The sequence below is a fragment of the Varroa destructor genome, unplaced genomic scaffold (assembly GCF_002443255.2).
Source record: "Varroa destructor unplaced genomic scaffold, Vdes_3.0 BEIS01000003.1, whole genome shotgun sequence".
NCBI lineage: Eukaryota > Metazoa > Arthropoda > Arachnida > Mesostigmata > Varroidae > Varroa > Varroa destructor.
The window spans coordinates 34,915,425-34,930,296 of record NW_019211456.1 but is presented as its reverse complement, the minus strand read 5'-3'; the positions used below and the strand labels follow the sequence as shown (position 1 = coordinate 34,930,296).

The 14,872-nt window shown below is 39.0% G+C and overlaps 1 protein-coding gene across 1 annotated transcript in view; it reads left to right on the top strand.

The window, feature by feature from the left end:
* Positions 1–11,510, top strand: part of Clic (chloride intracellular channel protein 5) — a 54,413-nt gene extending 42,903 nt beyond the window's left edge. The window contains exons 2-5 of the mRNA XM_022796814.2: positions 1,144–1,245; positions 6,048–6,426; positions 6,738–6,953; positions 8,635–11,510. Of these exons, the coding sequence (XP_022652549.1) occupies positions 1,144–1,245; positions 6,048–6,426; positions 6,738–6,953; positions 8,635–8,720 (783 nt within the window). The 3' untranslated portion in view covers positions 8,721–11,510. The remainder of the gene's footprint in view (positions 1–1,143; positions 1,246–6,047; positions 6,427–6,737; positions 6,954–8,634) is intronic.
* Positions 11,511–14,872: the final 3,362 nt, after the last annotated feature.

Genomic DNA, 14,872 nt, shown 5'->3' with positions numbered 1-14,872 from the left:
TATAGATTTATGCATAAAAAATAACACACATTTTTTCATGTCGTTTGGGCCATACCATAGCAACGTGCAAAGCAGGAGGCCAAATAAGCTAACAACTCTGTTCCAGCTAATGATGGGGGGGTCGGTTGCGTTTGTGTTACGGCACTTTCGAGCCGTTTTCCCACCTAAATCCTTACCAGTAGACACATCTACGTAAAGTAGCCTCTAGAAGTCTCAATGCGTGCATCACGAACTATGCGTGCAGCAGCCGGGGTAAACTAATGCCACCATTAAAAAACAGCACAAAATGTACCCTCTTATTACCCCACAAATTGCGGTTAACCGTCCAGTGTTGCCGAATTTTAGAGCTGCAGTCATTCATTCCGCCGATGTTTGTAGACGAGATCCGGGCGGTGCTACGCAGCCAACTTCTGATACTCTGAGTGGACCATAACGGTATGTGTATGGAAACTGCTGTCTGATCCATTTCCCTAAAAAGTCATAATAATTAAAAATGAAACAATGTTACCGTGACCCTGTTGGCACCAATATGAACATCAAGAAACACAATGACAGAAGCTTATGGCCCGTGAACGTAGTCGTAGTCGGAATGCAGCATATGCCGCTCATCTTAAATTGTCCTTCATTCAGCCTGTCTGGACCGAAATATATATATATATATATATATATATATATATATATATATATATGAGCGGAGAAAAAATAATTTTACCAAACGTGCTATTTGAACATTGAAAAAAACGTATCTAATCCAGCTAAGCGATAATCTACTGTTAGATGAAGAGAATATTTGTACAGGACGAAGGATGAAGGTCAAAAGGTGGTTGAGAATGTTTGTAGCTCGTTAGGTCCAAGAGTCTAAGCGAATTGAGTACACTATGTCCTGAGTGTAGAGTGCTTCTCTATTCCAGTGGCATTTGATAATTGAATGTATCTCGGCATTTAGCTATGATAATTAGGAATCGAAGGAATTGAAGGCCTATCCTAGATTTTTCGTCAGTAGCAACTACTACTGCCTATGCCGTACATTTTTTATAGCTGCAATACTTTTAAAGTTTTAATCATACGGTGCTTTTGCTACTTAGAGAATAAGCGTACCTATCCAAGTACGTAACTAACTTTTATGATTACCAATCATTTCAGGCATCGACAATCGACGGACGTCGCAAAGGAGCCTGCCTCTTTTGTCAGGAATACTTCATGGATCTTTACCTACTAGCTGAACTCAAGACAATCTCACTTAAGGTAAAATCATATTTACATACTTTCTTGAACTACATCATGTTTACATTGGCTCTCCTGTATGTTACATCTATTGATAAAACGTACAGGAGAATGTTCATCTATTGACGCGCTTAGACCCGATTAGGGCTACATTCATTATGTGGGTAAACTCAGTTTCTGAGTCACGGTGCCTTATCGACGTTTGGAATTTTCTAATACCTCGGTTGGAGTTCTGCTAGCCGTTCATAGTCTTATGCATTGTACCTGGCCATATTTGAGTCGTGGTAATAAATCAAGTAGGGGTTATTCTAATACTGGTCATACTTAACATGTCCTTAGCGAAACGTTAAAGCCTTGATAGTAATGCGGTTACTTGCGATTTCTACTGTGAATGCCATAATCTTTAAAGTCAACGACATTCTGTCGGTACAAAGTAAGCATCATATCTGCCAGCTGGGAAATGGATATGGATTTGCCGTAATAGAGTAATCATTTTTATTCTATATCTTTGTTTTTTGGCTTAGGAATAACAGATCCGCTACGTACTAGAACACCACTTAGCTCACTTGTATCATAGACTGGATCATGATTAATAAAAGATCCAAGATGACAATAGGATTAAATGAAAAGCTGCCCCTACCACTTGGCCAGAAGTTATTTTTTTGTTCTAAAAATATATAATTTACGTTCACAGTACAAAGATGTATTGGCTGTTTAGATTACATATGAAGTATGTGGATCTGTTTTCTAAGGACACATAATATCGTATCAGAGCTCAATGCCATCACCAGTTTTGCCGATGATAATAAGAAATACTAATTATCTCAAGAAAATTCTACATATAATGCACTTTAATTAGTTAGAATATAATTAACTGATACAGAGATTAACTTATGTTGTTATGGCATGAATGGTCACGTTGCTCCCTTGCGCTCGATAGTTGATCTTCGTTGACGATCGATGAAGTTCATGCTGCTGCTTAGGAAGATTCATGATGTTTTTTTCACGTGTGTGGGTTTACGCATCGTTTGCAAAGGACGAAACCTCTTGCATGTATTAGCACCGTCATTGTTGACTGTCATATTTACATGACCGTTCACTGTGACTACACCCTCAATCAAGACGCTAACTAGTCATTTATAAATTCTTTCTTTAATCTGCAACTATTTGATAGTAATCGTGCGTCAAGCCATATTAGCATGTGTGAATTCGTTAGAGTTACTCAACTATACATAAATAAATCCCAATATATTTATTACTATATATATATATATATATATATATATATATATATATATATAGAAAAGATTCAAATGAAAATTAAATCTGGTTTGTTAGCAGGTCGAAAGCATGAAAAATGCAAAGGCCAAGGAGTTTAAAAGGGTACAAAAAGGCGAAGGTAATCTCAACAGGTCTAACTGTTGGGGCTGCAATTAATATTCTCCATCCTAAAACGACCTCTTCTGTTCTGTGTTGCCAAAAATGACTTTTTAAACCGTTTTGATAAATTTTTGAGCCCTTTAAATCTCAACTCTATAGAGGATATTCCGGTTTGTGTTATGCAAGTCCTTATAGGATTTTTAGAACCCGCATGGAAGTGACGCAGTCAAAAGAGGGAAGTTTTTAATCTCGATGGGAGGTTTATCGAACGCAGAGAGATTGGATGATAGTTGATAATGGTCCAATTTCCAGAACTGGCGCATTATTTTTTGCCATTGCATGTTGTCTTAAAAACTTATTTGGTACCAATAGGCGACAAAGAGGATAATAAGAGTTTTCCCCCATACACGAACATACCACTATATTTATTTATCCATCTTACTATGAAAATTGTTTTCAGTATATCGCGTTTTTTTTCGTTTTTTCAGTAAGCGATGTAGCGGGCAGGTGACGAGGTATTGTATAAAACTTTTGGAAACTTTAGCCTTGCGTTAAGTCACATTAACCGGTACATTTGTGGCATAACAATATATAGTCTTATAATGCACCAACTTATGCTTTCAATGTTAAACATTATGCAAAACTTACCTAGAAAGCACTCAATGGCCGCTTGTCAACGTAGAATGAATTATTTGCAGTGTTCGAATGGATGAATACTATGCCATATGATAGCCTGTAGCAGTCGCAGGACATCCTATCGGATGATACCTTAGATTTTCACTGGTTTCCAACGTTTGGTACCAATAAATATGTTAATAACAATTGTAAAAAATAGGTTAGCTTGAAAGTAACTTTTATTCATACATTGGCGACTACATTTACTTATTACCTACATAACTAAGAAGTAACGCCGACTAGCCAATGTTTGTGTATGACAAAAATCCCCGATATCTACGCTATTTGATCTGATAAAGTTGTAATGCAAGCATGGCACAGTGGTATAAATGATGATGAGGTTGTAGCAATAACAGGAAATGCATCGCGCCCAAAATACTACCTTCCATTAAAACTTAGCTGACCATAATTTACATAATGTAATCATTCTTGTGCACTGGAAGACCAAAGAAGTTGTCAAACACCCGGGAGCGCGCTGCTCTGCGCGCGGGGACGTTTAACGAGAACGTTAATCTTTGCCGTCACCTGCATAGAAATATCAATACCGGCGATACCAGATGGACGTGAATATTGCTTTCTGCTATGTCAAGGCTGCTTGTGTATTGTTCGGTAGATCGTGGCTTGTCTGCGATACAACGAAGCTTTACCTGTCAACAGCGGAACGTTTCCGTCAGGTTTGTCAACAGCTCGGCACGATTAAGGTTCAGCCGAATGCAATTTTCGCGTCGCCCCGTTGACAATGATAGGATTGGGATGGGCAAACTTCAACCTGCCCATCAGCCTGGCATTAGGCTCCAGTACATTGATCGCATGAGATGGTATGTATTGAAGCAATGTGATTCAGTACAATAACGCTACCTGCCTGACTTTACCACCACGTAGAGGGGAACTTCATACTGACTATGCCTATACAAGTGACTGCTGTCTAGCACTGAACACGGATCGACAACGAGCAGGACGAAATGCATTGCGAATATAGCGTCAACGGCGTTAGAAGGCCGCGCTATCACGAAGGACCGATCAGGTGGCGGACACACAATAGGCGAACTCTAGGTAGCTAGTACATATGGTTCTACATCGTCGCTTGAATCTTTATGGCGGCATCAGGCTGATTTGGTGGCCCGTTGATACGCGCAGACAGCGTGTTTCTTTGTGCGTGATTTACCGAATCTCGAGATGTGCAGAATATCTAATTATGAATAAGGTTACAAACCAGGTATATATCATATAAATTTCGAAAGTTTAGGAATGCGTAAGTCTTTCTTTGTAACAACGTGATGCGTATAAGAAACACGACGGGATTTAGGCTTAATTATACTCATCGAAATTTTGATGAAAACTTCAGATAGGAAGTGAACAAACATTTGTCGTTCGACCACGACTTGGCCTGTGAAACGTCCCTCAGCAACCATATTCAAAGGTTACTCTGAAAACTACTGAGTGTATCCTGTAAACTGGCAGGGTAAGTAGTGGACTCGCTGTAGATACTGGACAAGAAGTCCTATTTCTCCTATGTGTATTTCTTTTAGATTGACTACACATAAGCAGTATGTATTTTTTTTCTTATTTATTCACCATCGGAGAGATTAGTGGGTCTGGTTTGATACGATACTGCGCTAATGTTTGGCGTAGTTGATACGTCAGCAGTTAGATTGAATTTAAGTACTTCAACCCTCACTATATACATTTGCTTTTTGTGGGTAACAGACAGCGGAAGTTCTCTAGACCGCGACTCGGAAAGGTGTTCTACGGGATGCAACGCGATGCTCATAGTGTCTCGGGCATTATTTTATTACAACTCTGCACCAGACTTTCCACTGCGGCCGGCACCCGGTGGCTGTTTTTTTAGTCTGGCGGTTGAGTGACACACGCATACATTTTATCACAATCTATCGCGAGACTCGGTGAGCGCTCGAACTCGCGAGATATGTTTATCTTGCTGATGGATGTGTGGGAGTTTACACAGTGTCATCCATGTTCAGTTGTTATATCGGAGAGGGACGAAACTCCAGATAGACTGTAACAGAACTACTGGAAGATATTGTTACATATGAGCGTATATATACATACATATATAATGGGGCAAGGTAGCTTGACAGTTTGAGAGCCTTCATGGCATTTTTACTAAAATAAAAAACATTTTCGAAATTTCAGCCTCTTACTGTTTTAGAAGATATGATAGAGTGAAGACATTCAAACTGCTAAGTGATCTTTTCCAAGACTGAAGAGACTCTTGCCTCATTCTGTATATACAGTACATACATATCTAATAGATAGATATTTCACATCTATGAATGGCTGAGCGCAGTTACCAGTGCCTTTTGGATGAATGTATTAGCAGAATGTATGATTCCTCCTCACAAGTGGATGGGGCAACAAGCTTTTACACACTGATTAGTTTCCACGCGACTTTGTCCTGGAACGGGAAGGGAGGATCAAATCAGACATCGATGATATGACCCTCTTCCTTGATGTTCTATTTTAACATTTTTTATACTATTAGCGGCTGTATATCATACACCTGCATGTTTGTATATTTTCCAATAATCTAACATAGGAAAGGCGGTGTTTTCTTTGCGTCCTATTGATGCCATATATGTATGCGATGAAACAGTATTCCCCAAAGAGGTCAGCGTGTTGATACCACGTGACACGAACGTATTCTTAACGACAATACGATACTATGACTGATTTCACATATTATACAAAGACCAAACATAAGAATAATCAATACATAAAGAAGCAAGCCTATTTTTGTTTTTTTGCAGGTAACTACAGTTGATATGCTCCGTCCCCCGCCAGATTTCCGCTCGAACTTCGATTCCACCCCGCCGCCAATTCTAATTGACAATGGCCAGGCCGTACTTGAAAATGAAAAGATTGAACGTTACATCATGAAGAACGTGCCTGGCGGTCATAACTTATTCGTGCAGGACAGCGAGACGCTTCTTGTGATTGAGAACCTCTATTCCAAGTTTAAGTTGGCTTTAGCTAAAAAGGATGAAGCTTCTAGGAATAACCTTCTCAAGGAGCTCACAAATATCAACCAGCATCTCGAGGACAGAGGCGACCGTTTCCTAACAGGAGACTCCATGTGTTGCTTCGACTGCGAACTAATGCCGAAGCTTCAACACATACGCATTGCGGGTAAAATATTAACTGAAGCTGGTACAGGCTATTCGAGTAGCTGTTATCATCATGCGACAGTAAAGATTATGTGAAGGCTGAAGTAAAACTAAAAGTAGTTTAAGCATCCTTCTTTTAATATAGTTACCCATAAATATGGATTGATTAGCACGAGGTGAATGTTGCATTCAGGCTTTATAAAGACGGCTAGAATATTTGCGAATATTTGCTAAATTGCTACTTTGATATTTACTTTTACCCTGTATATGCTTTTGTTTTTCTTATAGAGTAACCAGTATTTGACTCATGATGTATTCCTTTCGTTCACGTAGGCAAATACTTCTTTGACTTTGAGATCCCGCGTGAATTTAGCGCTCTTTGGCGTTATATGGGTCAAATGTACGCACTTGACGCATTCACGCAGAGCTGCCCAGCCGACCAAGACATCATCAATCATTACAAGCAGCAGATGCACGTTAAGCCAACTCGGCACGAGGAGCTGGAAGCACCCACTTTCACCAACTCACTGCCCAGCGGCACGTGCGAAAGTAAGTCTATTGCAAAAGATAAAATAATCACCGTAGCGAGTTATTGCTATTCATTTAACCTCGCTTTTTTTTATGTCGTGGTGTTTTACATTTAACGTCGGTGGTGTTAGTGTTAATCTTCTAGCATTGCTGTTCTGAGATAAAAAAAAAAAAAAAAAAAGCTAATTTCATTCGACGAAACCATTTTGCATGTAGAACTTTACAGCTCTGCCATTTGTTGTATATGTACGTGTACGTCTGCGTGTGTCTGTGCTAGCGTAAATACGTACATGAAATGGCTTTTGCGTCGTTAGCTTGAAAATAGTGGTCGGCACCGTTGTTAAAATATATAGCTAAATGTGCATAAACATACGCTTCCCTAACTAGCTATTGATTTAATATTTGTCTGTCACTAATAGGTAGATATTGTGGAAGATTTTTCAGATCAGCGCTCAACAATCTAAGCAAGTAAATATAATGAACAAGTTTCATATTTTGTTTTCTCTTATGAAACCCCCCTTCTGGTTTTTTTGAAATTTGTAAACGGAGGGGAATTTTTAGCATGATATAACGCTATCAAGCTGCCTGCTATTAACTACTTGTATTGTCTAGGTCAATGGATTTTTGCATTGAGAAGTGATTTACTTTGTAGTCTCGTTCTCCTAGTTTCTAATAGACAAAAAATGTATATACATACTGTAAAGCATGTTTATGACCATAGCTTTATTGGAGCATACCAGTTTGTCCTATTACCACAGGCATACCCAGAGCTAACGGAGCGCCACCGACATACGTGCACGACGCTTCCGACGAACAAATAATGTACCAGATCGACAAATTGATCGGCTAATATCGTAATCATTATCGCTGTTTCCCACACAGCCATCATTTGCCCTGGTTGAGGGCCAACTTAAAAACCACGAGACGTCAGCTGACATGGGCAACTTTACTAGTGTCAAACATATCTATTAACCAAATAATTGTATCTATTAACATCTAGCATGTTAGAGTCTGTGTTTCGTGCAACGGTTGAAGACATCTATGATAAGCTAACGTATTTCCTGAGTATATCTTCCTGTCCTGTTTACCTTTGACATTGCATAGTTCTAGATTTAGCAGACGCATCAACGATTACTTTTGAATAGACGTACCTAAATGAGACTTGTATCATTGTGATTATCAATATTCACTCACTGCATGATGCATGATGGCTTTCTTGTCCTGCACGAAATACTGAGACACTAATTTAGCCTAGGAAAGCAACGCACAAAACAAAGGCGTAGGTATAACAGGGTCGCACGACCAACATCTGCGCCTGGACAGAAGACGCTACAGCATTTTTTTCTGAATTTACCTTTTCCCAGTTCACTTTCGTTCAGGTAATATACAGTACGATAATTGACTTGGCGAAAAGCTGATTTCTTGTGAATACATCTATATTTATAAAAGGTACTGAAGGTCTATACGTATGTGTAGGTAAGTCCGAAAACAATATGCGTTTCGCACAACATGATTCTCCATACGTCTCCATACGAAATATAACACTGCGGGACCTGAAAGCTGTTTTGCAGAGCACCCAAAAAGTCTTTGTACAAAGCAAAAGTACCTACGGCAATACTGCGGTGCCGTGACCCCGGATGTTAGTATCTCAACTGATGTGTGCACGATTTTTCGTATTGTTGTATTTCGTTCAATTTTCTAGAGAACGGTATGGGAAACGGTCATTCGACGGGGATCGAAATCAATGGGCATGATCACGTGGCTTCTCTGAATGGAGGCGAAAATTAGGAAACCAACGAGTTATCTACAACGATGTCTCCGAGCTCAGAAACTTCAAGATCAACTCAAAGATGTCCAATACAGAAACTATGCAGCTACCTGAACCCTGTGACCCCTCAAGTTAATAATAGGATTATGGCGGTAACTATACAGTTCTTCATGGGCAAATACCCAGTAAGATTGGGAACGATGGGCAGGAAGACAAAAAATGACTTAATGATTTACTAAGTACCTGACTATTCATGGCTTCGTCTTCGTGGTGCCGACATTTGGCAGATAAGCTTGACGATAATCTATATAGTCGAATGGCAAATCCATTGCTGTAAGAATTAGTACAGTTGTCCAGCAACAAGGCCTTCAGGTCGAATAGTGCCGAATTTCTAGGACGAGCACCTTGAAGCGGTGATACGCATGGTAATTTTGGAACGCTTTATCAGATTTGCACATACGAAAAGCCGTGTTCTACCTACAGACTGAATTGGAGCATTATTTTTATAGTTGCTGACTGAATTTGCGTGCAAAGCTATTGAATTCGATACGTTCGCCCAGTATAGTATCATAGGCGTAATCATGATGATATTACTTTAATATACCTCTGTACGATCTTGGATAGCGCATTAAGACTTCAGCGCTCAAATACGCTTCGATGAAGAAGCTGCACGTGCATCAGTCTTCAGATAGAATAATATAATACTGTACTAGTTAGTAATAATAACAGTAGTAATAGCAATGCTAACGATAAAAATCTAAAAGAAAAAAGGGCGATTATTAATTCCATGTGAATTTCGTTGCGGTTTGACAGGGACAATATATGTAAGCGTGTATCTATCTGAGAAACAATCGAGCGACATTAAAGAAAGAAGGCTTCCTAAAATATACGTTGTTAACAACTGAAGAGAAGAACGAAGTAGAGAACTGCGTTAAATAAATACGTTGCATTAGTCTTTCGGTAACGCTATAGGTGTTCGAGCAAATCAAATAGGCAAACGCATATAGAAGGGTTTCCTTTCAATTTAAGTCTCGTTTTATCCCACTGATTATCCGACCGGAAGCCGAGCCATTCGTACCGCACGTATGTCGCGGCTGTCGTCTGATTAAAGTGCAGATTTCTCCACATCGAATTGATTGGCAACTGTTAGATCGTTGCCCAACCCGATCACAGATAAATTAGAACAGGGTGGCTTTGCTAATGGGTTCTGTCAATATTTGCCTAATGAATATTTAAATTTATTGAAATCGACCTAGAAAAATCGCGGGAACTGCGAAAGGTGCCGTCTGCAGCTACCCTGTGCCCTTATCTTTACAGCTGAATCTATCGGGTTCGACACGTACACACCTAGATCGTTTATCGATTATATCGTATGATATAGATGTACGGATACGCAATGCGAAGTAGCGTTGGGCAGGAGCGAAAAGAATTCTGTTAGGTCAACCGAATTCGGGGATGATGACAGTTCGGGGAAGCGACAAGGCCAGAACGCTGGATACAAGCAAAGAAGCCAAGGAAAGAATACAGCATAGACAATAGAAATGGAACATATCTTGTTTCTGTAGCGCCTTAAAGGCGGACGCAAGAGACCCTAATGCATGGCGGCAGAGTGGATTTGCACAGCGAAGTACTAGTTTTTGAAGCAAATAGATTGGATTATAGTTTGCTGCACGATGAGCACAGGCAGACGGCCCGTTGTTATTACCGATAAAAGATATTCTTTTTGATACACCGCGAAAGTCAGCCAACTGCTCCGACAAACCTCTAGTCGATACACAGCACATACATTTACTTATTTTACTTCTACAATGGCTGTACCATATCTCTCCACCTAATTATTTTTATTGCTTGCTATATTATTTTATAAGATTTATGTGCCCTGAAGAGTATATTAATTCTATAATTATGTTATTACTAATATCACACTATATGATGGTATTACACATGATTTGTGGTAGTATTGGAGTGTGGCGTCCTCTCATCATGGGGAAAGTTGATAATACTTACATCGCATCTCTATATTACAAACATGAAGATTAGACAACCGTGGTCATCATCAAGTATAATACTAATCTACAATGGAGGTTTACTGATTGCTTCGCGTACGAGAACAACCTAGCAGACAGAATAGCAGCACGTACGTTCAAACAGTTCGAGCTCCGCATTTGCTAAACAAATTCCTTCACCTGAAAAAGTTGAAGAAGCTTCAGTTTTTTAACACGTACGTATCGAGGTCGAATCGATAACAATCTTGTTGATGATAGCTATTTTTACGTTCGTGAATCACATGGACCTACGAAGAAGGAACGATGACAATGTACCGGAACAATGTTCAACAGAGGCGTACGTTGCGCCTTACAACGAAACAAGTTGATGGCAAATGAATGCAGGATAATACTTAAGTGAGGAGCTCCAATGGCACGGAAAACAATGAGAACTTGACGAGGTGCTGAAATGAGGTGGATTATGCTAAGGGCTACAACTGACTCCTGGCAGCATCCTCAAGAGGTTAAGAACATATTCCTTACAATACAATTTATATATAATGTTGGCACGAATTTTATTAAGCGATTATTACTTCACGAGCCAACAAAACGTGGATAGCGACATAACGACGAGGTGGTAAATGCAAAAGTAGTAAAACAGACAGCGCATATATATGGGGTAATATATCAGTCGCTGGAGTTACGGAAGCGATGGCAAAACTAAGAGAAGCACTAAGATTGGTACGGAGACCACTATAGCAAATAGTATAGACGATGTTGACGATATATACCCGAATAAATTATTTGGCAGTTATATGGAAGTAAGACATAGGGTTTTCCTTCTCACTTGTAAGTATCATAGACCAGGTGGGTACGTTATCGATTCACATGTGTTGTTTGCAATAAACAATAAACCCATAGATACTCTATGTCTCCATAAAATAATGTATTTATTTAATAGTACGTAAACTAGTACGTAATAATATCGACATTCTTCACTACACGTAACTAGTAGCAATGCACCCGCAGTTGCCCTGAACACTCGTTAGATCGAAACCTATAACGTAGAAAAATAACGACATGGTACACATAAGGGAGCAATTCAATAAAAACTAAGCTTCTTAACAATCGACAAACAAAAAAATCTTAATAACAAAGTGCGTTCTTCATTAATGTTTACTGAGCACTCACTCACTGAGATATTATTGGGTAAACATCTAAACAATACAGATAATAATGTTAGTCACTGAGTTTATTACAATAATATTTACAATTATTCATAACCGTGTTAACAGAGGTGAAGAGTTGGCATCTTTACTCTGGAATAGACTATACTTTATCTAATTATTCAGGAGTGCGCACATTATAGCTAGACACCTCCTTGTATTATAGTACAGATGTGTCGAAGCGAAACCGAGGAAAAAACCGACTAATTTTCATTCTATAATGAATATTTCTATAATAAGTAAATATATTTTCTAGATAAGCTAACTGCATTTGTACAATTGTTGAATTTCGATGAAAAATGCCCAATGTGACCCCTGGCAACGGAAACAAGTGAGTTAGTTGTCACTTACGAGAGCTCCTCACGATTTGCTATGGGGTCTTACGACAGGGCAAGGTTCTTCGTTCCAGCTAGATTGTATTGCAGGCGGTAACGTTCAGACAATGAACGACCGTGATGATCGTGTATAACGAAAATCATTTTCCGAATAATGAAGATATTATACCATATACTATTAAGTGATCAGCTTAATTGTAGCGCTGAATTTTTGTACCTCAACCGAAACATTTTTTGGCTGCTCTCATCACCTTGCTGGTTATGGCTCGACAAAAATAGGCATCCAGTTCATTTTTTGGTCCTCAACAGCTAGAAGGCTCAAACTGGTACGAGGTGCGCAAAACGAAGATCAATAATGAACGCCATAGTTCCCGAGTGGCATGAGAAGAGAACGCCAACTGCAAACATGACGCGACATAATCAGTAGGGGGCTAAATCGGACTCATTACAAATTAAGCATTTGATTAAAATAATAATATGTAAACGCACGTTCTATAGTCGTCATTACGCTTAACTATCCGAGACACAGTCTTTTAAACTGTTATGACGAAGGGAAACTTGCTTGTGCCTAGATAATTTTATTGATTTACTTAGTAGTATAACTGATGCGCGTACTAAATACACACTAGACGTGTTCATGCTCGTCAGACAGATCTCAACAGAAAGCGTGCTTTGTGTTGAAAATTCTGCTTTTTTTTTCTTTGCTTGGATTAAGTTATGAGCTTCTCAGCTCCCACTAACCTCAAAATATATAATTACCGCACTGCGCAGTTTTACTATATCGGCGCAAATGCTGAAACCCTAGAAGACCTCCATGAAACTTTTTTTTTTGTTTTTTCTGCCGTCAAGCGTGCAATTTTTTATTTTAAAAATTCATACGAAAAACACAGTACCTCAGATTGAGGTTGAAGAAAGTCTGAAATCTATGAAGTAGAAGGGACCAGAGTACTAAAAACTATAGATATTATACTAACAAAATTATATGATTGTCCAAAAACTAAAGTGATCATATTATTATTTGCTGACATGCCTGATTCATACGAAATCTTATGGTCCAAGTTCGGATAGAACAAATAGCTTGAAATTTGTCTTCTTCTGTTCAAAATTAGCGACATTTCCGGCCATTCATTGAATTACCAAATGGACCAGTGGCGTTGCATAGGCACTATTAATAGATTGTTTTGCCATAAATGATCGTAGAAGCTACCCTATTCCTGATAACCTTTCCCGCCGTTCTAAGAATCCGAAGAATAAGGGTACCGAACTGGTATATTACTATAACTAGATTCCCAGTGTAGCTTTAGTCGAAACAAAAGAACTAGATCTAAATACTAGATATTTAGCATATAATTAGCATTTTCATCGTCGTTGTATAATATAACGGTCATTTATGTAGCATGGGATGACCTTCATAGTGAAGTTGCTTTTGTAAAGCGTACATATAAACAGCATGTCTGGTGAAAAACCATCTTTAATCTGCTCGTAGCGCTAGTTATGGTTCATCGAGTAATGTTGTATAGAGCTTGTCTAGTTAAAAAAAAAAAGGTAAAACCAAATATTCAGTTAGTCTTAGTAGGCATATTGAAACTGAGCGACCGTTTAGAGCAAGAGCTTCCATTGTGCACTTCTTTACATCCAGAGAACTGTCCATCTATGCCATTGCTGTGTAAAGAAGCACCGCCCAGCTGCCAGGTGACGTGTGCTCATGTACTAAGAATGTTCTGGTACAGAATCTAGAGCCTTTTGTCCAAATTTTCTTTCTTGCTTCTAGAAGCATGTACATATATGTCAAACGAAGTTTTATTACGGAAATTATTATAACGTTTCGATTGTGGCTAGACCATTACTTGAGTCATGATAGTGTTACGCCCCAAAGCAATGCCAGTGGAAATTAATTATGTACACATTCTGTCTCTGGACTACAGATTGTAAAATCATCCCTCACTTTGCCCCTATTATACAGTCACTGCTACCAGCACTCTAAAACCGTATCGTATGTCTGATCAATAATGCCATAAGCTAATATAAAAACACCTTACATGTAATGATGTCTTGAGTACCGTTTTAAGCAGCTGGATATTTTTGGGTCTTCAGTGGTTCGCTACTGCAACAATCAAATCGTTGCCGGCCATTGACGTAAGCGCCACAGTTCGACGTTACCTCAATGGTTCGAGCTTTACATCCGGTACCGCCGTTAAGCCTTTGGGATGGAATGGCGTGGTGCCATGTAAAAAACGAAGGAGGTAATACAAGGCTGGCAAATAAATTTAACATTACCTAAACTAAGCATACGATGCCTTTTGGGATCTACTTTGTGGGATCTACCTTTTTCAGGGAAATAGTGGCACTTATGATTATAACACTTGGTTCTAAATTGGTGAATCTTTGCAGCCGATTATCTGTTTTTGATATCTAGCAAAAATTATACAAGAAGCAGTAGTACCGTCCAAAGTGTCGCTCCCTTTGTTATTTCTGATTCGGCACACGATGGACATCTAAACTGAAAACACTAGTCACAGATATCAAGCCTAGTATAAGAGATATACTTACCCTGGGCGGCTACACATTAGTCATTGTAATAATTTATTTGAGTAGGCCATGTTCTTTCCACAAATGATTTGTTCAT